The sequence below is a fragment of the Heteronotia binoei genome, chromosome 13 (assembly GCF_032191835.1).
Source record: "Heteronotia binoei isolate CCM8104 ecotype False Entrance Well chromosome 13, APGP_CSIRO_Hbin_v1, whole genome shotgun sequence".
Taxonomy (NCBI): domain Eukaryota; kingdom Metazoa; phylum Chordata; class Lepidosauria; order Squamata; family Gekkonidae; genus Heteronotia; species Heteronotia binoei.
In genome coordinates, this window is record NC_083235.1 from 16229327 (window position 1) to 16256300 (window position 26974).

Genomic DNA, 26974 nt, shown 5'->3' on the forward strand with positions numbered 1-26974 from the left:
GGCCTGGAGGAGGAGCGTCGAGCATACATGGGCTTGCCACTGCCTCCAAGCCTCAGTAGCGTGTTTCTTTGCGCTCTTTCAGCTTGGATGAATGCTGGCAGCAAGTGAGAGGCAATGGCTGAAGAATGGCCACAACCCAGGAGGAGGAGAATGCAAAATCTGGGGAGGCTTGTCCAGCACTTAATTTTTTTTTTTCTGAGGACTCATGCAACCCTGCTGTTGGGGAGAGGAAAGAAGTACTTAGCTCCTGAACCTTTCTGACAGTTCCCCCTCTTCCTCCCCACCTACCTTGTCCACTGAATAGTAGGTGCAGCTACATCACAATCCCTGGATTAGGAGAGCAGGCAGCCAGCCAACCACCAGGGGCTTTTCTACGCCCCAGTAACCCTCATTAACCCCTGGAGAAGGCTGTGCCACCCATTCTTCACTTCTTATGTGATTTTGGGTGGTGGGCAGCTTGCTGGCCTTTTGACTGGGGCCCAGGAGAGCCCCAGGCAAGTGAGGCCTGCCTGAGCTGGCTGGATCTCAAGCAGGCCTCGCTCGCCTGGGGCTCTCCTTTCTTGTGTCAGGTTGCTTTTGGCTGGTGTGGTGGCGGCATATGCTAATGAGTTATACTAATGAGCTCCACCACCTATTTTTCTACAAAACGACCCCTGGAATAACTGATAACGCACAGGTAAAATGTATGCACATTCACTTAATTTTCATACACTATCCCAGTGCAATTCATATTTCCTTGATGCAAAAACTAACTCTCAAGATATTTTTGTACTCATTTTGCATAGGGTTGGACACTCAGGGAGGACAGAGGCCATTCCCCATGATCCTTTGGCCAGCCTCAGATTGAAAATCTTAGGACAGGGGTCCTCAAATAGAGGGCCAGTCCACTGTCCCTCAGACTGTTGGAGGGCCGGACTGCTGTTACTGTACAAGGCCGCGGGCCGTCAGTTCTCCGTCTTCGGCATCTCTCTCCCTTCCCCACACCACACACCCCGACCTGGGAACTCACCTCACCTCGGTATCACCTCACACTCTGTCTCCACCGCCTCAGCCCAGTGCCGGAAGTGTGCATTGCTAACGCGAGTTTAGGTTGAACGTCACTTCCGGTCTGATTTTGCCATAACCCGGCGGGCCGCATAAACGTCCTCAGCGGGCCGCATCTGGCCCGCGGGCCGTAGTTTGAGGACCCCTGTCTTAGGATAATGCTACACATTTTGCATGAGGTTCATGAATAGTTGGGAAATCCATTTTTAGATCTCATCTGACTTCTTTCTTCTCTTATTAAAGATGAGTTATTATCCCTTGCCTTCCCCACAGAGCAGCAGCCCCCCATGCAGAGCCAGTTTGGTGTAGTGGTGAAGTGCACAGACTCTTATCTGGGAGAACCAAGTTTGATTGCCCACTCCTCCACTTGCACCTGCTGGAATGGCCTTGGTCAGCCATAGCTCTCATAGGAATTGTCCTTGAAAGGGCAGCTTCTGTCAGAGCTCTCTCAGCCCCACCTACCTCACAGGGTGTCTGTTGTGGGGGGGGAGGTAAAGGAGATTGTGACTGCTCTGAGATTCAGAGTATAGGGCAGGATATAAATCCAATATAATCATCATATCAGGAAAGCAGCAACACCCTCTCCCCACATCCATAGCTGTGAGCCAGCTGGCAACCTCCAAAGTGCTACCAAGAAATAATAATAATAATAATAATATATTTATTTATTTATTTATTTATAAATTTATTTATAAAAAGGTTAGAAAACATCCCTGTTTAAAATAACAAGTGAAACCTGCTGTATGATCTTTTTTATTACTTACCTGACCACCTTGACACTGTTGCGGATAACCTCCATGTCAACAGAGAAGTTGCCATTGGCGTGAGCTACCAAATTGAGGTCAGAGAACTCTGCCTGGAAGACACAAAAAACACCAATCCACATAAGATGAACATTTGCACCTCAACAGATACCTGCTGTCACTACGCTGCACAGAGCAATTTGAAGAGGATTGGGGGCACAGAAAAGATGCCCAGCTATCAGGCTTGCCTGGTACAGGGCAGTTCATAATTAGGAAGCACATTGGTTTTCAAACTCCTTTTGAAGAAACATTGGGAGTTTCTTGAAGTTTAGTGGGGATTCCTCAGTTAGAGGATCAGTAATAGCAGCATAGCTTCCCTGAAATACTTGCCCATCACTACCAATCTTCCTCTGAAACATACAGGCACAAGAGAGTGTTGGACATACTTTACTGTACATTATGTCCACACAGAGCAACAGCAAAGCCCAATGGATCTGGCTAATGCACCAAACAAACCACAGCAAAATACTTTTCAGCATGCCAGAGGGAATCGGAGCAAGTTAAAGAAAGTTTAGCCATTACTGGATCAGCCTCAGGTCAGGATTTTTCATCCAGCGTGGCATATGCACAACAGAAATGAGAAACTGGGATGTGTTTCTGACACATCTGGGACACCATGCCTGCTGCATCCTGGGAAACATAGCCCTCAAGTTGCTGGCCAGACATTATGTCAAACATCTTGAGAAATACATTCCCCAGGATGCAGCAGGCTTAGCATGTCAGCAACGCCCAAGGAGACAAGGAAGAAGAGAAATTATCTCCTTACCCTACTGACCATTGGTTGGCTGCCCTGCTGGTCACTAGCCTGCCTGGTCAGTCATCTGTTACAACCACAACTCCAGAGCTGTAGCATCATGCCTGCAAACTGCATGGGCCAAAAACAAAATGATGTAGCACTTGTAAATATGACTGCCAAATCCTAAAAGTACAAAATATTGGTTTATTAATGAGATAATAGCGATGGGTGATTATAGGATTAAGGATTTATTATTTCATTGTTTGCATTTATAAAACATGGTACTGACTAACTTATGAGTAATTTCTGATCCCATGTAAATATATCAGATATGCGAATGTATATTTCCAACACATGAGGGCATATATAGCGTATAATGTGGTGGTATTGTATAATGTGGTAGCATTCAGAGTATTATTTTTATATGAATGTATGCTTAGAATTATTTATATGTTGTTCCTATAAATTATAGCACCGACAAGCTTATGAATAGTTTTATGATCTTATATAACCGTAATATAGGCATACAGAAGGGGAGGGACGGTGGCTCAGTGGTAGAGCATCTGCTTGGGAAGCAGAAGGTCCCAGGTTCAATCCCTGGCATCTCCAAAAAAGGGTCCAGGCAAATAGGTGTGAAAAATCTCAGCTTGAGACCCTGGAGAGCCGCTGCCAGTCTGAGACGACAATACTGACTTTGATGGACCAGGGGTCTGATTCAGTATAAGGCAGCTTCATATGTTCATAATCAGACATAGTAATTAATATGTACAATACGTGAGGGGATATAAACTGTATAAAATGATAGTATTGTATGTTTTCATAAGAATATATGCTGTTTTATAAACGGAGAGAACTGTTTCTATCACTGGCAAGAGTTAGTATGTATTATTATGATGTGAATGCATGTTAAGAATTTTTAATATGTTGAAAGATCAGTATGACATGTTCCTATGCATGGCTTTGCATGCCATGACCACTGTCCCTTTAACTGATTGCAAACCCTTGTGTGTTGGAGAAAGCTATTTAGGGCTCTGTATCAACAGAAAAATAGCACTATCTCAATCGATTAAGAACTTTTGGATCCGGTTCATTAATTGAGGTTATCTACATGCCAGTGCAGGGAGAGTTTCCAGAATTACGTACAGCAACTATAACCAACCATCCTATTGGTTGATATCAGCATTAATGCTAGCTGTATTGTGACAGTGAGTAGGATGGCAAAAACACTTTTTTCTAGTCAAGGTTAACCTATAAAAGTGTGAATGGTTGAACCAGCCTGTCTTGTGGTTATTGTAGGAATATATCAGTGATTTCAGAGGAGACTAAAACAGTCGTAACATATGGTTCTTGAAAAAGACATTTGGAAACAACTTGGAGAACTAGTCCACTGTCAGACCGAAGTGCTACATTGAACTTTTTGTATCTTTCTAGACTAACTTACAGAGGCTTCCAGAGAGTTGTTGTGACTATTATTTATTTGTTGAAAATCTATGACATTTTGAGAATATGTTCTGCATCACTATTATCTCATTAATACACCATTATTCTGTACTTTTGGGACTGGCAATCATAGTTACATGGTGTGTACGTTGGTTTGTTTTTGGCTTGTATGTTTAGCACAATGTCCCTTTAACTGTATTCTTGCAAGTGATATGGAGCAGGGGAACCACATTCTTCATTATTCTTTTTTGTTTCATGTGCCATCCAGTGGAACGAAAGGACAAGCCAGTACCCATACAGTCCTCGTTATATAACTAGATGAGATCCAAGACCAAGAATCTGATGTTCATTGTTCAAGCCCCATAATCAAATACCAAGTCATAAACTTACCTGTTCCACTTTAATGTCCATCTCTCCATGAAGTTTCTTCCCCTTGAAATATTTTGCCCTAGGGGTAAAAACAGTTAGAAACTTTTAATGCCTAGACAATCAGATGAAGGGATTCTTTTCTAGGGCAACGTTACCTCTCAAACCAACACTAACTTCCACATACACAGTGGCATAGTACACCACATTCCCTAGTGCCACACCCGAAGTGCCAACAGAAATGAACTTAAGCCTCAACATGAGCACTTGTGCCCTGTATTGCCAACCGATATCACATAGTACTAACTCTTAGTCCTTCATCCATTTTAACAGCATAGATTCCCCAGCCTTGGTAAAACTAAGGGAATCAGGGCTCTGTATCAAAAGAAAAATAGCACTATCTCAATCGATTAAGAACTATTGGATCCGGTTCATTAATTTAGTTTAATGACATGGGATCTGTGTTAGGGAGAAATCCCCTGGGTTTTTGGGCTTCTGCCCGCCACCAGCCACCAGGGGAAATCCCGCTCCAAATGTGATGTGCTGACATCACACGGAAGTGACATCATCACGTCAGCGACATGCAGTGACCTCTGCTTTTTGGGCAAAACGCTAAGGTTTGAGGGCATTTACCATAGAGTTTTGCCCATAGAGTTTTGCTCCACCCAACTCCTGGAAAGTCCCTCTCCCTCCCCTGCCGACACAATTATTGGGCCTGCCAACCCTAACTGATCTCCTGGGGGCAGAGTTCACCTAGAGAAAATGACTGCTTTGGAAGGTGGACTGTATGGCACTATACCACACTGAAGTCCCTCCTCTCCCCAAACCCCATCTTCCTCAGGCTCCACCTCCCAAATCTCCAGGTGGTTTCCAATCCAGAGCTGGCAACTCTAATTGTTAGTCAAGTGAAGCAGTACTTCCTTTTGTCTGTCCCAAGCCTACACAGTCGTATGGACTTGAAGGTCAGTGAGCTCCTCAACAATCACACGTGCAAGGACCATGGCATGGTGGGTCAGAGCTCAAGAAGAACTGGTCCAAATACGTTCCTCTTCAAAACTGCCCAGTATTGGCAGACGTACAGTGCTTCTTCATTATCACTGCATTCAGGGGTCATAGAATCATAGAATCATAGAGTTGGAAGGGACCTCCAGGGTCATCTAGTCCAACCCCTTGCACAATGCAGGAAACCCACAAATACCTACCCCAAATTCACAGGATCTTCATCTCTGTCAGATGGACATCTAGCCTCTGTTTAAAACCCTCAAAGGAAGGAGAGCCCGCCACCTCCTGAGGAACCACTGAGGAATTGCTGTAACGGTCAGGAAGTTCTTCCTAATGTTGAGCCAGAAACTCTTTTGATTTAATTTCAACCCATTGCTTCTGGTCCTACCTTCTGGGGCCACAGAAAACAATTCTACACCATCCTCTATATGACAGCCCTTCAAGTACTTCAAGATGGTGATCATATCACCTCTCAGCCGCCTCCTCTCCAGGCTAAACATCCCCGGCTCCTTCAACCTTTCCTCACAGGACTTGGTCTCCAGACCTCTCACCATCTTTGTTGCCCTCCTCTGGGCCCGTTCCAGCTTGTCTATATCCTTCTTAAAATGTGGTGCCCAAAATTGAACACAATACTCCAGGTGAGGTCTTACCAGAGCAGAGTAAAGCGATACCATCACTTCACGTGATCTGGACACTCTACTTCTGTTGATACAGCCCAAAATTGCATTTGAAAAAAAGGTGCAGGAGCTCAGCAGCATATCTCATTTGCATATGCCCCAGGATCTGTGTGCAGTGGGGAGAGAACTCCTCACTGCATGCAGGCCCTGGCTGGAGATTCAGGAGCTGCACTCCTGTGAGCTCCTGCTGAATTCAAGCTTTGATAGCATTCAAGAAAGCAAAGCCCGCTGCTTAGCAAAGCTTGTACCATGGCGCCCTCTGGTGTCTCTCTCCATCTTTCAAGCTCACCAGAAAGCTGAAAAGGACAAACAGCAGTTTTCTTCCTGTTCTGAGAGAGTCTAGACACAGTGGCTAAAAATAATAAGCCATTTCCTCCATTTATAATTCACTAAACTCAGCAACTATTATGCACAGGAGGGACAAGCACCAACTGGCAGTTGCCGCATAGAGGGAGAGGGAGAATGCTGATGGTGCAGAGGCCTTGCTAAGAAGGGAACCCAGTGCCTGACAGCTAGAGGGAAAGTGAAATCTCAGCTGTGGAATCTGGGCATCTTAGGGATGCCAGCCTCCTGGAGGGACTTGGGGATCCCCTGGAATTACAGGTAAATTACAGGCTAGTGAGATCAGTTCCCCTGAAGAAAACATATGCTTTGGAGAGTGAACTCTGGCACTGTTCCCCACTGAGGTCCCAGTCCTCCTCAGGTTCCACCTCCAAATCTCCAGCCTGGATCTGACAACCCTACCTCCCCATCCCCCACTAGTGGACAGGTGGGACCTCTAAGGCACCGGTTCCCAACCTTTTTGGCACCAGGGACCGGTTTTGTGGAGGACAATCTTTCCACGGACCGGGGTGGGGGTGGAGGAATGGTATTGGGATGATACAATAGAGCACTTTATTTCTAAAGTGTTCGGTGTGACAGTTGTGTGTGGACTCTTATCTGGGGGAACTGGGTTTGATTCTCCACCTCTCCACTTGCACCTGCTGAAATGGCCTTGGGTCAGCCATAGCTTCTCACAGAGTTGTCCTTGAAAGCACAGCTTCTGTCAGAGCTCTCTCAGCTCCACCCATCCCACAGGGTGTCTATTGGGGAGGAGGAAGGTAAAGGAGATTTTGAGCTGCTCTGAGGCTCTGAAATTCAGAGTGGAGGGCAGGATATAAATCCAATGTCATCTTATTATTCTTATTATTACTACTACATTGTAATATACAATGAAATAATTACACAACTCGCAGCCCAGTTGCTAACAGGCCACAGACTGGTACCGGTCCATGGCCTGGGGGTTGGGGGCCCCTGCTCTAGGGCATCTCCTGAACAAGGGAGAGCCTCAGTCCTTTGGGATTTGTTCTTCTCATATGATCTAGCAAAATTTGTACAGCTATGGTACTAAATGTGGATCACATTGCACCAGTTCCCCCATCCCCCAAGGGAAATCCAGAAATCCTCACTCTCTCTTCCTTAATCTTTCATTTACTAAGGCCCAAACTAGACAATATGGTCTCCATTCCCTCAGTTTACAAACACTATGAGGGCCTAATCTTGCTTACCACAACACAGAGGTAGGGAAAGAGACGCTCCTGTCTCTCCAACCTAGAACACGTTCAAAACCCCAAACTGGAGGGAGACAAGAACCTCTCCCCCGCACCATGGCCATTTCTGCACTTGGAAAAGCTTGGAAGGGAACAATAGTGCTTTTTCCAGCTGTACTGCAGGTCTGATCAGGAACAGGTCCCTTACAGCATTTTTAAATCACCCATTTTAGGCTTTACAACGGCGATGGTATCCTTGTGTCAGACCTGAGGATGTCATGTCTTGTTTGACCCATAAATACCAGGAATCTCTCCTCAGTCAGTTCTATGACCCATTCAATTCATGAGAACAGAGGTCTCAAAATGACTGCCTTTACCTACTGTTACTGCAGTATCTTATCCATGAGACAGCCTGCACAAAAGCCCCCTAATTACAAATGGGGGGGGGGGTGGAATCTGTGAGTGTGAATGTTATTTTACCATGTTGATATGTACCATGGGATTCATATTTCCCAAGCGGTATTGCCAACAACCTAAAGAAAAAGTGTCCTGCCTCAACAGAGGCCTAATGGAATGTTATTTAACAGATGATGCTATTTACTTCCATGCCTTGAAAAGGTTCAGCTGCCCATTTCCACCCAGTAAGTTGTTGTTAAAGGGACAGGGCATTCCCCCTCCCCCTCAGGTTGCTAAAACAAACAAACAAACAAACCTTGGCTCTCTTACTGAGAACCCCCTGCTTATCTACCACAGAACTTCAGTTTCTCCCAGAGGATTCTAGGAAATTCCTTTTGTTCAGTTAATATGGCAGTGGGCTCTGGATGCCAGACCTCTTAAGAGTTCCCTATTTACTACCCTCTCTTTGGCCCTATTCCATAGTCAACACATGGGGGAAATTAGGGATAATTTCTAAATTTGCTGAGTCTGAATTGGGAAATTCCTGGAGATTTGGTGATTGATCCTGGAGAGGGTGAAGTTTGAGGGTGAACAGGAGTTCGGCAGGGCTCTGATGCCATATAGTCCACCCTTTGACGCTATCATTTTCTACTGACCTCCATAGTTTGGAGGTGCTGTGATATGGGAGAACTTTTGTCCCTACCCAGAGATTGGGAACCTTGGTGGTTCTACACACCAAAAAGAGAATGTCTTCAGCACAGGCCCTGCTCACCTTTCTTAATTTAAAAAATAGCCTTGTTGCTTCCTGTTCTTGCCTGCTATTTTTCTCCCAGGAATAAATAGTTAACACCTATGGATCTTGTGGCTTTTTAGTACCTGGGAATATACTTTTTAATTTTACTTCTTAGTAATCCCAAAATCACTATTTGCAATTTTATATATATACACACACACCTCCCTGAGGTGGAACAATATATTATAGGCAACTATAGATTCTTTGTAATAACTGTATTTGATACAACGCTTGTTATTAAACACCTTGAACTGGCGAGAGGCCAGAGTGAGAGGGAAAGCATTGTTTGACTGATATATAATTAATAATTCCACAAATACAAAACGGTAATTAAAAACGTGAAAAAGATTACTTGGCTTGTTATTTTTAAAAATGTAAGTTCTTAAGCCCATTGCAACAAGAGCTGATAATTAGCCATGTTTCCATTAGTGTCGTAAGAAAAACAGCCGGAGAATAGGAAGTAAATAATAAGGCAGGAGGGAGAAGGATTTGAAAGAACAGAAACCCTGAGGTGCCTAAACGGTATTTTCACAGTCTGCATGAGGTAACCTGGCACTGCAACTGCATTTTTGAAGCTCTTCTTTAAAAAAAAAAAAGAAAGAAAGTACAAATCAGATCTAAAACAACACACTGAGAAAATTCTGGAATGAAACATGTTGACCACAGCATTATCTGGATTGTCTGTTAAAAAGAGAGAGAATAAATATGGCAATTTTGGACTAAATAGCTCATGCCTTGAATCTGAAAGACAACCCAAAGCCTTTTTTCTGAATTCCCTACCTCAGTAGTACTGTCTTTTCTACTTGCAGATCTGAAACGTGATACCAAACTTCTTCCTCTCCATGCACACCATTTTCCTCTCTGCCTCCCTGAGGTGGAACAATATATTATAGGCAACTATAGATTCTTTGTAATAACTGTATCTGATACACTTGTTATTAAACACCTTGAACTGCAACTTAAAGACCAGAGTGAGGGGGAAAGCAGTTTGACTGATTCCTACCTATATTGCTCCCCCCCACACACACACACACACACCACCAAGGCCGATTTTTCAGCTAAAGTTATCACCTCATTCCTCACTTTCTTTTCCAAATGGCTGCCCCAGTAGCTGCCAAGTACATGCAGTTTCCAAAGAACCAGAGTTCTTCCCTATCGCACACAGGGAACTTAGTACAGGATTCTAGCCTTTTCTCCTCAGCACACTTTCTGATTCACTGGTCCTCATTCCCTATTCTCATACATGAAATGCCCCCATTCCTCAAATAAATCTACTCAGAGCAAGAGATAATTTAGGCCCCCACGCACTTTGGCCTTCCTACACTGTGTGGTGGAATCTCACAACTGGGAACCACCCACAAGGCCAGCAAAACCCCAAGGGGTATGAAGGCACCATGATGCTGAGGGGAAACTGGGGGGAGGGGGAGGATTTCCCAACTGCATCAACCCAAGGCAGATAACTTGTGTGGAAATGTATTTATTTATTTTAAAACATGTATACCTCGCTTTTCATTGTGGCTCAAGATGGCTGCGGATAATTGTTAGAAAACACTTCCAATTAAAAGCAAAATAAAATAACAAGCCCCAAAACTCTGCCTCCTTCCCTTACTTAAAAGATGTCTGCCTTTCAACACTGCCCCGCAAACCGCCCCCCCCCCCCCACACACACACAAAAGCCCTTCTAGAAGCAACCTACATATTAAATATAGTCTAATGTTCAGGGGCTGTTTCTTTGAAACTTAGCAATTTGGGGAGGTAAATTCAGATGGGCAGCCATGTAGACCTGAAACAATGTATCTGAAATTAAGTGTGCTTACACCCCAAAGCTTATACCCACCCAGAATTAAACTTTGTTGGTCTTAAAGATATCACTGGACTAAAACTTTGTTCTATTTGGGGAGGGGATGACTTGAAGCCAATAAGCAGTGAAGTGTTTATTTCACACACATGCATCCCCTTCACATCTGCATCTTTTCCCTGTAACACCCTCAGACTGCTTTCCTACCCACAAAGGCACCAAGTTAATTTACCTCACAAACGTGCCTCTAGAACGTTCTGGAGGGGAAAACCAGAGGATGTGGGGAGAACATGCCTCTTCTCCACTGCTTTAGCTACTGAGGCTTTAAAAATTAATATTATCACTAATATACACAAGGTATATTTCTAGTGTATTTTGTATTAATTAGAAAGACCATTCAATCTCTTTCTAGTCCATTTTTCAATACATCCCAGGATTTTTCCAACATTTTCATCTGGCTTAATTTTTTGTCCACTGAGGGTTTTTTTTAAAAAAAAATAATATACTGAAATAAAATACAATATACAAGAATACTAATATACACAAGGTATATTTATAATGTATTTTGTATTTACTGGAAAGACCATTCAATACAATTTCTAGTCAATTTTGAAACACATCCCCAGGATTTCTTCCCTGACATTTTCATATGGCTTAATTTTATGCCCGCTAAAGTTTATAAAATGTTTATTATAGTCAAGTAGAATACAATAAACAAAAATATCTACTAATATGTACAAGATATATTTAAAATGTATTTTGTATTTACTAGAAAGACCATTCAATATAGTTTCCAGTCCATTTTGGAACATATCCCAGGATTTCTTCCCTGACATTTCATATGGCTTAATTTTATGCCCACAGAAGCTTTTTCAATTTTTATTATAGTCAAATAGAATACAATATACAAGAATACTTACTAATATATAAAAAGTATGCTTATGATGTATTTTGTATTATCTATAAAGGCCAATTCAATATCATTTCTTGTCCATTTTTAAATACATTCCAGGACTTCTTCCCTCACATTTTCATCTGGCTTCATTTTATCCCCACTGAGGCTTTTACACATTTTTTGCCCATAACATGTAGGATCAGCCTAGAAAGCTCAATTTATCTAAATTTGCCTCCCCCCCCCACCCCAGTAGATTATGAAAGCCACAACCAAACCAGCTACAGCCAACTCAAGTGTACTCAGGGGACTCCTCAGTTATGCAAAAAAAATGTGACTCTGTGAATTATCCAACAGTGAGGGCTTTTAAAACACAGCCTGAGGAGGACAAAAAAAGCTCCATAAAAGAGGTCATGTTGGGAGCAGTTGAATGTCACTTAAGGAGAGGGAAAGGAGGGGTCCACAGTGTGCTGCCAACCTCCAGGTGGGGGCTGCAGATCTCCCAGAATTACAACTGATCTCCAAATGATAGAGATCAGTTCTCTCTGGAGGAAACGGTACTTTGGAGAGTGGACTCTGTGGCAGTATATACCAGTGAGATCACCCATGTCACCTCCCCAAACCCTGCCCTCCCCAAGCTCCACATCCAAATTTCCAGACATTTCCGAAGCAGGAGCTGGCAAGTTGTGGCAACCCTCATTGGATCTAGCAATTCCTCACTGGATCCCAGAATTCTTGACAGGACATTTGGGATGGATGAGGTGTAGAATTGGCAACCTCCAGGTGAAGAATCACGCCTGACCTCCAGACAACAGAGATCGGTTCCCCTAGAGAAAATGGCCACCTTACAAGTGTGAACCCAATGGCATTATGCCCTGTTGAGGTCCTGCTTTGTTTCCACCTCTCCTTCCCTCCCTCCTTGTCTTATGGCTCTCAAATATTTGACATTCATGATTTGTGGCTCTCAAACCTCTGATGTTTATTTTATGTGGCTCTTACGTTAAGCAAGTTTGGCCACCCCTACATTATACCATACGGTGGTCCCTCCCCTCCCTAAACCCCCCACTCTTACTGGTTCCACACTCAAATCTCCAGGTAGTTCCAAAACCAGAGTTGGCAACCCTCTGTGGAAATTGGCAGGTGACACTTTTCATAGCATGGAGGCACATAACATTCAAAAGAAAAAAATACCCCATATGGTTGCCAGCCTCCAGGTGGGAACTGGAGATCTCCCAGAAACACAACTGATCTCGACAACAGATATCAGTTTCCTGGGATAAAATGGTTTCTTTGGAAGGTGGACTCTATGGCATTACACCCCACTGAAGTATCTTCCCTTCCTAGGCTCCACCCCCAAATCTCTAAGCAGGGGTTGGCAAACTGACCCACCAAGCGTCTATTACAGAGAGGGGCTTTCCCCCCCTTCTAAGATGCTGGCAACACTGCTTCTGACAGTCCCCTGGCACGTATACCACCATATCTTCGCCCCACCCCCTCCCCACGGCCGTCTTAACAGCATTATGGGCCCCAGGCAAAGCAGTGCAGTGGGCCCCTACAACAACTACTCACAGAAATAAAAATGCAAATGGTCGATAAAATTAAATATATTAAATGTATATTTATTTTATTGGCACTTCCAACAAAATCAGTGTTGAAACATTAAAAACATGCTGTGCAGCAGCAACTAATCAACATGATAAACATTTGACCAATACACGAGGGTTGAAAAACACAATAATATTCATATATTCATATATATTCACAAACCATCAATCCCTGGTTATTAGTACTGCATCATACACAGATTAGTATGGGGCCCCTATGCTTGTGGGGCCCACGGGCAAGTGCCCATCAGGCCCATGTGTTAAGACAGCCCTGCCTCCCCCAATTGTAACAGCACACCCCCATTCATAACCCGCGCAAAAAAAAAAAAAGTGTAATTAGCCGGCTTCCAGGAGAGCTGGGTCCGCCAAGGGCCTCTTTTACATGAAACAAAATGAATCATCCAGAACTAGTTCTTTTATTGTGCCAACAAGCTCGTCCAAGGACTGGCGAAGGAAATGAACAGCTGTCCCCTCCCCCAGTAAAAGCCTGGGAAAGGCTCATAGTTTTCAACTCAGACCACAATTCAAGCCTCATTTTAGGCAGGAGCTCACAGGAGTGGTAACCTTCATCATGCCACTGGAGAAAGTAATTTTAAAAGTATGATGGGAGCAGTATTCCCTCTAAACTTAGTATGGGAGCAGTATTCCCTCTAAACTTAGCTCACAGTTTTTTAGCCTCCAGCTCACACATTTTTGCTGTAGCTCACAGTTTAAATGCCAGTAGCTCATGAAGTTGAATTTCTGCTCACAAGACTCCATAGCTTAAGAAGGAGCACTGGACCGGAGGAAGGTTTTATTACAATTCTAATTCCAGAAGCATTTTAAGGTAGATGTTGAGCTGATATAATTGAGTCCACCTTCCCGTGATGTCAGAGGTGTGTGGCATATGCAAATAAGTTGTGCTAATGAGCTCCAGCACCTCTTTTTCAACGAAATGACCTGGGTTAGCCTATTAGGGGAGAGATAACCCCTAAGAGCACCTTGGCACAGAGCGGTAAAGCTGCAGTACTGCAGTCCTAAGCTCTGCTCATGACTTGGGTTCGATCCCGGCAGAAGCTGGGTTCAAGTAGCCGGCTCGAGGTTGACTCAGCCTTCCATCCTTCCACGGTCGGTAAAATGAGTACCCAGCTTGCTGGGGGGGGGGGAGTGTAGATGACTGGGGAAGGCAATAGCAAACTACCCCGTAAATGAAAACGTGATAGCAACCTCACCCCAGAGTCGGAAACGACTGGTGCTTGCACAGAGAACTACCTTTTTTGTTAACCATCAGACCCCTTCCTCCCTGCTGTCCCATTTGCACTTTGGTTTTTCTCCTCCTCCCATCTCGCCGCCCCTCCATGGCTGTTTAGGAGCAAGCAGAGACGCCCCCGCCACCCCCTGACTCAACCGGGACTGGTTTATGGAGGAGGAGCAGGGGGAGAGAGCACGGATGCTTTAGCCTTGCGGCAAAGGGAGGACGGGGCGGGGAGGCTGCGGAGTGCTTTCTCGTGTACGCGCTGCAAAAGTCACAAGATCCTGGCTGTTCCGCTTTCTCTCGCACCGCACCGACCGCCATCTCCCTCGCGAGCCACGCTGGAGGCCGGACGGCTGCTAAGCTAAAAGCTCCAGCTGATGGAAAAAGGAATTCCCCGCAGGGCTGGTGGCAAACAACCGCTCCGGCAGATCTCGCCTCGCCGGGCACGGTCACAAACCCCACGCCGCCACAAGCAAAGCTGCGCATCCCCGCTGCAGTCCTTCCTTCTGCAACCGGCCACGCGCCGCTGCAGCAGCCCAAACACGCTGCACAGCCCGCACACGGGCGCCCGCATTGCAACTGGAGTTGCCAAGTCCAATTCGAGAAATATCTGAGGACTTGGGGGGGGGGGGGGAGGGTAGAGCCAGGAGACTTTGGAGGTGGAGCCAGGAGCAAGGGTGTGACAAGCTTGACTGAACTGCAAAGGGAGTTCCCGCGATCACATTTAAAGGGACAGCACACCTTTTAAATGCCTTCCCTCCATTGGAAATAATGAAGGATAGGGGTACCGTCTTTGGGGGCTCATAGAACTGGACCCCCTGGTCCAATCTTTTTGAAATTTGGAGGGCGTTTTTGAGGAGAGGCACCAGATGCTATGCTGCACATTTGGTGTCTCTGCCTCAAAAAAACGCCCCCCCCCCCAGATACCCGCGGATCAATTTTCCATGATACCCTTTGGGAATCGGTCTCCATAGGGAATAATGGGACGCCCAGCAGACATTCCAAACGGATCCCCTGCCCCCACCTGGGGATTGGCAACCCTAGCAACCCCACCGCCCTCATCTCCGCAGCCGCCTTTTGCTAAATATATCCAGGCAATAGCAATGCCTCCGTGCTGCGCTCGACTGGGAATGACGCCGCAGCTGCTGGCGGCCCCTCTCTCCTAGCGCCGAGAGACATACAGCCTCGTCCTGCGGGAAACGGCAACAGCCGTGCAAAGCTGGAAGTCTCTCCAGGATTGTTTGCGAAATCGCCTATTCGGAGCCGATGCAAAACACCTCCTTGACCGCGCCTTCTTAACCCCCGCCGTGGATGGGCTCCTCCCTGCTGCGACCCAACCTCATTGCCCCGAGAACAGCTGAAATCCCCGGGCTCGCGAGGCGCTTTCTCCCCTCCCCGTCGCCTCCCAGCTGGCCTTGCTGCATTTTCCTGCCTCGACACTGCAAACTCCCCCACAACCAAAACAGCCTTGGAACGTTCCCTGCAGGCCTGGACTTTTGCAACCCCCTGCAGAGCAATTCTGTCTTTACCCAGCAGGAGAACATGACCTGTTCTGCCGCGCAGGTCTGCCTTGTGTGTGTGTGTGTGTTTTAAAAAGTGACAACCGCTCCTGTTATGTAAGTAATTTAGCCTCCGCCGTCTCAAGGCGACTGAGTGACACCCGGGGATGGATTTTTTTTAGAATTTTGCATTGGGATTTCTTTACGAGATGCTCCAACCCATTTCGTTGCAGATCTCCACGGCGGCGTTACTGTTCGCACCCCACTGTACATTGCAACGCAATTTTGCAGCCAGTTGTTCTGGGCTTATGCAAAGGCCAGCGTTCCCGCACTGTAGCACACAGGATCAAGCGCGGCGCAGCTGTTTGCGTAACGCCGGCCCAATTTTTCCCGCCCCGTTCCCATGTAATAATCCTCAACAGAATCCCCGTTTGTAAATCCTAGCGGTGTGTATCCTTTCAATGAGCAGGCGGCATCCTGAAAAACACTGCAGTATGTATCCTTTAAACATCTGCTTCTATAGCACTGCAGTTAGGGTTGCCGATCCCCAGGTGGGGGCAGGGGATCCCCGGTTTGGAGGCCCTCCCCCCCCCCTTCAGGGTCCTCAGAAAGTGGCGGCGGGGGGAGGGGGAAAGGAAATGTCTGCTGGGAACTCTGTTATTCCCTATGGAGATTTATTCTCATAGAAAATCATGGAGAATTGATCCGTGGGTATCTGGGGCTCTGGGGGGGCTGTTTTGGGGGTAGAGGCACCAAATTTTCAGTATACCATCTAGTGCCTCCCCCAAAATACCCACCAAGTTTCAGAAAGATTGGACTAGGGATCCAATTCTATGAGCCCCAAAAGAAGGTGCCCCTATCCTTCATTATTTCCTATGGAAGGAAGGCATTGAAAAGGTGTGCTGTCCCTTTAAATGTGATGGCCAGAACTCCCTTTGGAGTTCAATTATGCTTGTCACAGCCTTGATCTTGGCTCCACCCCAAAGTCTCCTGGCTCCACCCCCAAGTCCCCAGATATTTCTTGAATTGGACTTGGCAACCCTAACTGCAATGCACTGCCCTGTAATCCTGTTCTTCAGTGGATTGCCACTGTCCAGGGGATGGCTGGAAATCTCATTGAATTACAACAGAGATCCGTTCCCCTGGAGAAAATGGCTGCTTTGGAAGGCGAGTTCAGGCTAGGGCAGGGGTGTCGAACTCATTTGTTATGAGGGCCGAAGCTAACATAAATGAGACCTTGTTGGGCCAGGTCTTGCCGGGCCAGGTCATGTCGGACCCAGCCAAGCCATTTAAGATTAGGTGGCAAAAATACAAATTTTATAAAGAACACAGACAAATACAAATATATTCTTTAAAAAATTAAAACATGCTTAAAATGTTAGCACTCATTGGTCTTAAAGATGCTTTCTTTGTATTTCTCCCATGGGATCCAAGGAACTGGGCAAAGGAAGCTCTGGCTCTTTCCTTCCTTCCCCATGGGACCGGGAGGGGGAGGAACTTCAGCCAAGAGAAGGAAGAGAGGCTTAGCACTATTGTGCGATTGAGGGAGCATGGCAAAGCAAGCTCTCCCCCACTTCTCCCCAAGGCAGGAGCCTCAGCCAATGGAGAAAATAGAGGTTTTGCTCTGTAGCTCCTATGTGATTGACCAAGCCTTGCAAAGCAAGCTGTAATGCAGAAGGAAGCAAGAGAGAGGGAGAAGGAAGCAGATGACAGCCAGTTGCTCAGGGGCCTGGTAGGAGCCCTTCGGGGGCCTGATTCGGCTCCTGAACGGCAAGTTTGACACCTCTGGTCTAGGACATTATATGTAGGGTTGTTAGATCTGCTTTGGAAAATACCAGGAAATGTGGGTGAAGCCTGGAGAGGGTGGGTTAGCAGAGCGGAGGGACGTCAGAAGGGTATAATACCATAGAGTCCACCATTCAAATCAGCCATTTTTTTCCAGGGGAACTGATCTCTATATCAGTGCTGGATTAAACTGTGGAGGCCCCTAGGCAGTCACAACCTCGGCGGGGGGCTTGTAAATTATCGAAGAATTGCCCACCCCACCACCTGTAGCCCCTTGCCGCAGCCTGCAGGCACCTTCTCAAAAGCTCCTTTGACAAAACTGGAGGAGAGACAGAGGGAGGCAAACTTCTACCAGGCAAGTTAGTCAAAGAGCAGCTATGTTGCTGGATGCAAGTGCAGGCTGGGAGGGCTGCAAGCGGGGGGAGGGGGGGACATGGAGAAAAGCTGGACCAGGGCCCCTAAAGGCGTGGGGCCCAGGCCAGTGCCTGCTTGGCATACTTGTTAATCCAACCCTGTCTCTATTGTATACAGATCCAGGGCTTTTTCTTTACCATGGGGTAAAAAAAAGCACAGGGTTTTTCTGTAGGAAAAGCCCACCAGGAACTAATTTGCATATTAGGCCACACCCCTGATGCCAAGCCAGCTGGAAGTGTGTTCTTGCTCAAAACAAGCCCTGTGCAGATCACTTGTAATAGCAGGTCTCCAGGTACCACCTGGAGGTTGGCAACTGTATCCAGGTTACAGAGATCAGTTGTGGAGAACACAGCTGCTTTGGACGACGGATTCTGTGGCAATATTGGGGTTGCCAGTTCTGGGTTGGGAAATACCTGGAGATTTTGTGGGTGGAGCCTGGGGAGGAACATCAGAGGTTGCAATGCCAAAGAGTCCACCCCTTGAGGCAGCCATTTTCTCCAAGGGATTTGTTGTGATAGCAGAAGATCTCCAGGCCATAAGATCCTGCGGGTTGGCACCCTAACTGCCAGCATGGCGGTTTAATGGTCAACAGACACTAATCTGGAGAACCAGGTTTGATTCCCCACTCCTCCACATAAAGCCTGCTGGGTGACCTTGGGCCAGTCACACTTCTCTCAGACTCTGCCCCACCTACCTCACAAGGTGTCTATTGTGGAGAGAGGAAGGGAAAGGCAATAGTAAGCCGCTTTGAGACTCCATGGGGTAAAGAAAAGCACACGGTATAAAACGGGGGGTGCCAGACTGTGGCTCAGGTGCCACATGTGGCTCTTTCGCACATACCGTGTGGCTCTTCAAGCCCCCCACTAGCTTGAAGTCCCCATTTTGCTTAAATCATTTCTCCAAGCCAAGCCAGCTGTCAGCTAGGAGAATACATTTAAAGTTAAAGTTGCTTTCTTCTCACCTCTCTCTCCCCCATCTATTTGCCTGTCTTGTGGCTCTTCAACGTCTGACGTTCATGTCTTGCAGCTCTGAAACATCTGATGTTTATCCTATGTGGCTCTTCCGTTAAGCAAGTTTGGCTACCCCTGGTATAAAAACCGACTCTACTTCTTTTTCCCACTGAGGTGTCTCCCCTCTCCAAACCCAAACTCCTTTCCTCAAAAAATCTGGAATTTCCCATCCCACAGCTGGCAGCCCAATAAAGGGTAGCTAGCTGCTTTGTTTTCAAAAATTCTGGCACCTCTGTCAGTATGCAGAGTTTTCCCACCACGCATAAACATGCACACCATAATCCACGCTACTTGGGAATGCAAGCAGAATGCCTTTGCCTTCGAACAAGATATTTTTCAGAAACACAGCATCTTTGAGCACGTGAAGATGATGACATTGGGTTTATACCCCACCCTTCACTCTGAGTCTCAGTCTCAGAGCAGCGTACAAGTTCCTTTACCTTCCTCAACCATAACAAACACCTTGTGAGGTTGGTGGGGCTGGGAGAGCTTCCACAGAAGCCGCCCTTTCAAGGACAGCTCTGCGAGAGCTACGACTGACCCAAGGCCATTCCAGCAGCTGCAAGTGGAAGAGTGGGGAATCAGTTTCAGTTTATTTCAATTTATATCCCGCCCTTCCCACCAAAGTGCCTCAGGGCGGCTCACAACATATAAGATCTAACATAAATTTTAGATTTAAAATACATCAAGTTACCGCAGTTAAAATAAAATAATAAAACATATAAAACAAGCGATCTATCAGAATACTACACTACAACCTTCTATAGAGTTTCCAATGCCAGTTAGTTATAGGCCAGCCGGAAGAGGGCTGTCTTACAGGCCCTGCGGAACTGGCCAAGGTCCCGCAGGGCCCTCACCTCTTCCGGCAGCTGGTTCCACCAGTAAGGAGCCATTACAGAAAAGGCCCTGTTCCTGGGGGATTTCAGAAGGGCCTCCTTTGGCCCGGGGATAACAAGCAGATTTTGGGATCCCGATCTCAGTACTCTCTGGGGAACATGTGGGGAGAGACGGTCCCTAAGGTAGGCAGGTCCTAGGCCATATAGGGCTTTAAAGGTAATAACCAACGTACCGGACTCGGTATATTATTGGCAGCCAGTGCAGACTCCGGAGCCCCGGCCGAATGTGCTCCCATCTTGGGAGCCCTAATAACAGCCAGGCAGCAGCATTCTGCACTAACTGCAACTTCCAGGTTGCAACCCTGTGAGGTGGGTGGCGCTGAGAGAGCTCTCCCAGACGCTGCCCTTTCAAGGACAACTACAAGAGCTACAGCTAACCCAGTAGCTGCAAGTGGAGGAGTGGAGAATCAAACCTGGTTCTCCCAGAGAAGAGTGTGCGCACTTAACAACTACACCAAACTGGCACATGTGCTGATTGTCCCCCCCCCACCTCACAGGTATTTTAAATTTCATATAAATAGAATGGTGACCTCAGGAAATTTTCCCCCTCACTGGTTTTACCTCATACCTTGGCAGCTGGCCAGGAGAAGAACAGATTGTCTACTGGCCTAACCAGAATTTATTCCAATTCCCTTTCATTTCTCGTTGCAGCCTTTGTTGCTGATAAGCAAAAAACGTTGTGTTGTGAGAACAGGCTTCTTCTGCACCTTATATGTGCAGCAGAAGAGGAGGCGGGATTAGAATCAGCCTTAGGACAAAAGACATCAAAGCAGCTCTCTCTGAAGTTACCTCAATTTAACAGTAATGCATCACAGCTAAACTTCCATTCTGCCTTGTGCAGAAACCACTGGCCCTCTGCAATGCACCACGCCGTCTGGTGCTGAAGTCCACTGTACAATGCTCCCCTGTTCGGCTGGATTCTGCCACCGCATTGCTACAAGCCAGATTTCCTTCCCTTCCTGAATGTTTAACTGTGCCACCGCCCACACAGTTGATTATAACATTTCGGGGATGCGCTAACTTGGCAAAAAGATCCCATCCAGGGAAGAGCCTGCACATCAGCACAGATGCTCCCCGAGCACACATTAGGCGTATGACTCAGAAAATGTTCCAGGATGGTAGAGCGCACCTTCTTCCTAACTTGCGGTCCTGAATGAGTTCTCCCCTCCCCCCCCACCCCCCACCCTGGGATTTGCTGTGCTCTGTAGCTCAAGGGCAGCCAGATCCCTACAGTTTCAAGGTCTCAGCCTTCTGCTCAGGGTTTCTCGAAGGAGGAATCAATATTCACTGCCGGGCTTGGAAGCATCTGCTCATTCACTCTCAGCCTCATGTCCATCAGGCAGAACTATCCAATGCTGCTACACCGGGGTCCCCAACTCCCGGGCCGTGGACCAGTACTGGTCCGTGGCCTGTTAGCAACTGGGCTGTGAGTTGTAGAATTGTTTCATTATGTATTATAATGCAGTAATAATAATAAGACATTGGATTTATATCCTGCCCTCCACTCCAAATTTCAGAGTCTCGGAGCGGCTCACAATCTCCTTTACCTTCCTCCCCCACAACAGACACCCTGCGAGGTGGGTGGGGCTGAGAGAGCTCTCCCCAGAAACTGCCCTTTCAAGGACAACCTCTGCCAGAGCTATGGCTGACCCAAGGCCATTCCAGCAGCTGCAAGTGGAGGAGTGGGGAATCAAACCCAGTTCTCCCAGATAAGCGTCAGCACGCTTAACCACCACACCACACTAACAGAAATAAAGTGCACAATTGTATCATCCTAAAACCATCACCCCCACCCCTACCCCCAGTCCCTGGAATAATTGTCTTCCACAAAACCAGTCCCTGGTGCCAAAAAGGTTGGGGACCACTGTGCTACCCTCTTTCCATTACATCCTTCCCACGTAGAGGCATGCATAGGGTTGCCAGGTCCCCCCTGGCAGGGGATAAGGGGTATCGCAGGGGTCATTTTGTACAAAAATAGGTAGTGGAGCTCATCCAGGGATTCTTATGCAGCTGCACATACTATTTAAGGTACAAGGAGGTGGAACTCTCAGGTTCAGGAGCTGTGCACCTGTGAGCTCCCACTGAATCTGAGGCCTGGAGGTATGGCTGTTCGATTTTTTTTTTTTTAAAAGGTAGTCCCCTGTGCAAGCCCCAGTCGTTTTCAACTCTGGGGTGACGTCTTTTTAATGGGTTGGTTTGCCATTGCCTTCCCCAGTCATCTACACTTTCCCCAGCAATCTGGGTACTCATTTTACTGACCTCGGAAGGATGGAAGGCTGATTCCACCTGGAGCCGGCTACCTGAATCCAGCTTCCACCAGGATCGAACTCCGGTTGTGAGCAGAGGGCTCTGACCGCAGTCCTGCAGCTTTACCACTCTGCGCCATGGGGCTCTACTCCTGTATTTGACTACATACAGGGAAACATGCTGCATGCAATCCTCATGATGCATGTGATCATCATTTTGCATGGAAGAGAGGTGATGCTTATATATTCCAGTTTCAGAGCTTGTGTACCAGAACCTCTCCATCTGAAAACACCGAGACTGAACATGTGAACGCTGCCACTTTCAGACAAAACGGTGACAGCGTGTATCAGGAGGATCACACGTAGCATGTCCTCTCCATACGCAGTCACACGTAGCAGCTGAAAAGGACTAGAATCAAACAGGTAACTAGACTAAAATAGGAGTCAATTGCACCTCTAAGACCAATGTAGTTTTATTCAGATTGTCTTAAAGGTGCAATTGACTCCTATTTTGTTCTACTACTTCAGACCAACACGGCTGCCTATTTGGAGCTAGGTAACTAGACTGTCTCTGCTGTAGATGGGTGCATGTTTGAATGCACCATGGAAGCAAAATCCTGCCTGGAATTTTTTAAATATGTCAGGAAAACATGAAGGTGCTTTAGACTGAATCAGACCATTGGTTCATCCAAGTATTGCCTACTCAGGCTGGCAGCAGCTCTCCAGGGTCCTTATGCAAAGGTCTTTCCTCATCACTTACTACTGGACCCTTTAACTCGGGGGTGCCAAACATGCAGCCTAGGGCTGAATCAGGCCCCCAAGCAACTGGCTCTTATCTGCTTCCTTCTCTCTCTCTTGCTTCCTTCTGCATCTCAACTTGCTTTGCAAGACTTCCTCAATCGCACAGGAGCTACATAGCAAAGCCTCAGTTTTCTCCATTGGTTGAGGCTCCTCCCTCCTCCTGCTCCCCTGGGGAAGGAGGGAAAGAGCCAGAGCTTCCTTTGCCCAGTTCCCCAGATCCCATGGGAGAAATACAAAGAGAGCACCTTTAAGACCAACAAGTGCTAATGTTTTAAGCATGTTTTATTTTATTATTTAAATCTTTAATTGTGCTTGTGTCCATTATAAAGTTTATATCTCTGCTACCTAATCTTGAATCGGGATCGGCCCAGTCTCATTTATGTCAGATTCGGCCCTCATGAGAAGAAATTCCACTCCAAATTTCAGAGTCTCAGAGCGGCTCACAATCTCCTTTTCCTTCCTCCCTCTCAACAGACACCCTGTGAGGCGGGTGGGACTGAGAGAACTCTCCCAGAAGCTGTCCTTTCAAGGATAACTCTGCAAGAGCTATGGCTGACCTGAGGCCATTCCAGCAGGTGCAAGTGGAGGAGTGGGGAATCAAACCCGGTTCTCCCAGATCAGAGTCCGCACACTTAACCACTACACCAAACTGGCTCTCTAACAAATGAGTCCGACACGTCTGCTTTAACTGGAGATGGTGTGGACTGAACCTGGGGTTTTCTGCGTGCCAAGCAGACGCTTTCCCACTGAACCACAGCCCCTCCTGAGAAGTACTGAGCCTAGCTCCTGTTATGCTGTATCCCTGCCTTCAGAGGTGGTGTTTCTTTAAAAATGAAGCATTCATAGAGGGGAGGGCCCCCCCCCCCACTTTCTGCCACGGTCTGAAGCGATACAGCCCAAGAGAAGCTGTACTACGTGATTCTGCAGAACATGTTGCCTTTGAAGAGGAACTCTCAGCTCCAGTAGACGCCCCCAACCGCCTCCTCCACCCATTAAACTCTGCATTGTTTTCGCTCTCTGGCAAGCAGTCAATATCCACTACAGCAGTACGCCGCCGCTGCCTGCTTCCACCTCCCTGCAACAAAGACCTCAAACCAGACAGCTTAACATATCGGAACAGGCTTTCTGCACTGAGGATTGCCATTGTCTCGACCTGCCACTGCCCCGGTGCCTCCGACAGCTGCTTGATGGGCAGACGACAGCAGGTGACGTTTCTTTCCGTGCTGTGAAACGCTGGCTGTCTGGTTCCTGCAGACCGAGGTGCGTAAGAGCAGGCCCAGCTATTTCTCCCCCCGCCCCCGTAAACCACAAGCAATGATTTCCTACAATTTCTGCAACTCCATTCTAGGCAATGCTTGCCTAGGGAGTCTTTGCTTGCTCACACAAGTTAAAGGTACACAGACTCTTACCAGGACAAAATAAAAATGTTGGTCCAGTCCTTAAGATTCCTCATCTGATGTCACTGCTATCCAGGGCTTTTTCTATAGCAAGGACTCCTTTGCATATGAGGCCACACACCCCTGATGTTGCCAGCCCCCCAAGAGCTTACAGTAGGGCCCTGTACTAAGAGCCCCGTAAGCATTGGCTACATCGGGTGTGTGACCTAATATGCAAAGGAGTTCCCCGCTACAAAAAAAGCCCTGCGCACTATCTACCTTTGGGCGGATTCCCTACTAAGTTCTTGTGTATGTGTGAAGAGCCGTCTAGTCACACCTGACTTACGGAGAGGTTTTGAAGGCAAGAGATGCTGGGACCAATGTTCCCTCTGAGCTGCAGAGTTTTGTGAGCAAAAATTCTACTTTGTGAGCTACTGCTATTAAAGTTGTAAGCTGCTGCATAAATTGTTGTGCTCTGGGGTCCTCCTTCCTGAGCTAAGACAAAAACGTGTGAGCTGGAGGCTGAAAATCTCCGAGCTAGCTCACGCTAACTCAGCTTAGAGGGAACACTGGTTGGGACATGGTTTGTCATTGCCTGCCTCTGCTTAGTGAGCTTGGGCTTCCTCGGTGGTCTCCCATCCAAGTATCAACTAGGCCTGACTCTACATACTTTCTGAGATCTGAGAAGATCAGGCTAGCCTGGGCCATCCAGGACAGGGCAGAGACAAACAGAGGTGGTTTGCCTTTTCTTGGCTCTGCAAAGCAATCCTGGTATTCCTTGGCAGATCTCAAAAGCTGACCCTGCTTAGCTTTTGAGATCTGCTCTAATCAGGCTAGCCTAGAACTTCCAGGGCAGGGCCTAAGCTCCACTCACCTCCACTTCCATAAGAACATGTGCTTCACAGGACTTCTTTTTGTAGCAGGAAGTCCTTTGCATATTAGGCCACACACCCCTGATGTAGCCAATCCTTTGGGAGCTTACAGTAGGCTCTGTACTAAGAGCCCTGTAAGCTCTTGGAGGATTGGCTACATCAGGGGGGAGTGGCCTAATATGCAAAGGAGTTCCTGCTACAAAAAAAACCCCCAACCCTATATATATATATATATATATATATATATATATATATATATATATATATATATATATATACACACACACACACACACACACACACACACACACAACATTTTGGGGAAAAGATTATTGCAGAAATACATCATTATTACTAACATCAAACTTCTGCTTGATCCTACAGTTTTACTTTTAAGCAAATGGTCTCCCCCAGATAATAACCTGATTGATATTAGAATATGTATCTTACTATCAGTTGCACACACTACTATTGCTGCCAAATGGATATCACAATATAAACCAACAACTGTAGATTGGCGACAACGTTTGTGGGAGCATTTTATAATGGCTAAAATGTCTAACTCAGTGGTTATTTCTTCTGTAGATAAATATGAGAAACAATTTGTACCTGTTTGGTTTCCTAAAGCAGAACACTTGGAGATGCTAGAAATAATTCCAAGAAACCCGTTCAGGGGTGGCCAACGGTAGCTTTCCAGATGTTTTTTGCCTACAATTCCATCAGCCCCAGCCGCATGGCCAATGGCTGGGGCTGATGGGAGTTGTAGGCAAAAAGCATCTGGAGAGCTACCGTTGGCCACCCCTGCGTTATATAATCAGATGCTATACTTTTAAGGAATACTAATTAATGTTCTTTCTTTATTCTTTGACTTTGGCAAGTCGTAAATGGAAACTGTTTACTTACCTACTTACATTCTGTGCAAATTTGTTTGGATTGTATTATTTTCAAGATTATTAAATAAAACAAAAAAGTTTTTTGTTTTTTTGTTTTTTAAAAAAAACAGCTCTGCTTGGGAGGCAAAAAGCCTTATTTTTGTAAAACAGCTTGTTGCCTAGGAGCTGAGCATCTCATCTCTATAATCAGCACTTTTAACATTCCTAGGCCAAAGACCCTCCCTTTAACCACAACTTGCAAATGCTTTTAATGCTTCCGCTGTACGTTATTTCTCCATTTACCACACCTGTCTAGGACCAGCTCCTCTTTTTGCCTTCTCGCCCTGCGTTTGTCTGGCCACTTCTACACTTCCTTCTACTTTCCAGGGAAAGACTTTTGAGCTGATTAATCATCTGCCCTTTAAATTATTACTCAGTTAATTACTCACTTTTTTTTTTCAAAACACGCACTTGAACAAAGCTGCAGCATTAGTGTCATTTTGAGAAGCCGCAGGAAGCACAGGATAATTTAATAAACAAAAGCTTCCATTCCTATTGTTTGTTTCCTTTTCAGAGGAAAGGTTGCATTTAATTTCCCCCCTCAATTCCCTATTTAGCAACATCCCAGAACTAACCTTTGAAAAATGAAGGTACGCTTTAACAGCCTCGCCGGTTCAAATTCATTTCGATGCGCTCGAGCTTGCTGAATCCACTGAAGCTGAGAGATAAACTCTGGCTAAAACAGCAAAGCTTTCTGCTGTCCCTTTCTCACTAGTCATGGCACAACGGACACAACCTGGTTTAGGTCAGGTTGTGACTTACCGATTCACCCCACCCCCAGTGCTTTGCGCTTTGGAAGGAAGGCTGCTTCCACATGAAGACAATTCTG

The 26974-nt window shown here is 46.5% G+C and overlaps 1 protein-coding gene across 3 annotated transcripts in view; it reads right to left on the reverse strand.

The window, feature by feature from the left end:
- Positions 1 to 26974, reverse strand: part of SYN1 (synapsin I) — a 294037-nt gene that overhangs the window by 233428 nt on the left and 33635 nt on the right. For all 3 annotated transcript variants that reach the window (XM_060253011.1, XM_060253010.1, XM_060253012.1), the window contains exons 2-3: positions 4414 to 4471; positions 1809 to 1900 (exon numbers count right to left, since the gene is read on the reverse strand). In XM_060253011.1, the coding sequence (XP_060108994.1) occupies positions 1809 to 1900; positions 4414 to 4471 (150 nt within the window). The remainder of the gene's footprint in view (positions 1 to 1808; positions 1901 to 4413; positions 4472 to 26974) is intronic.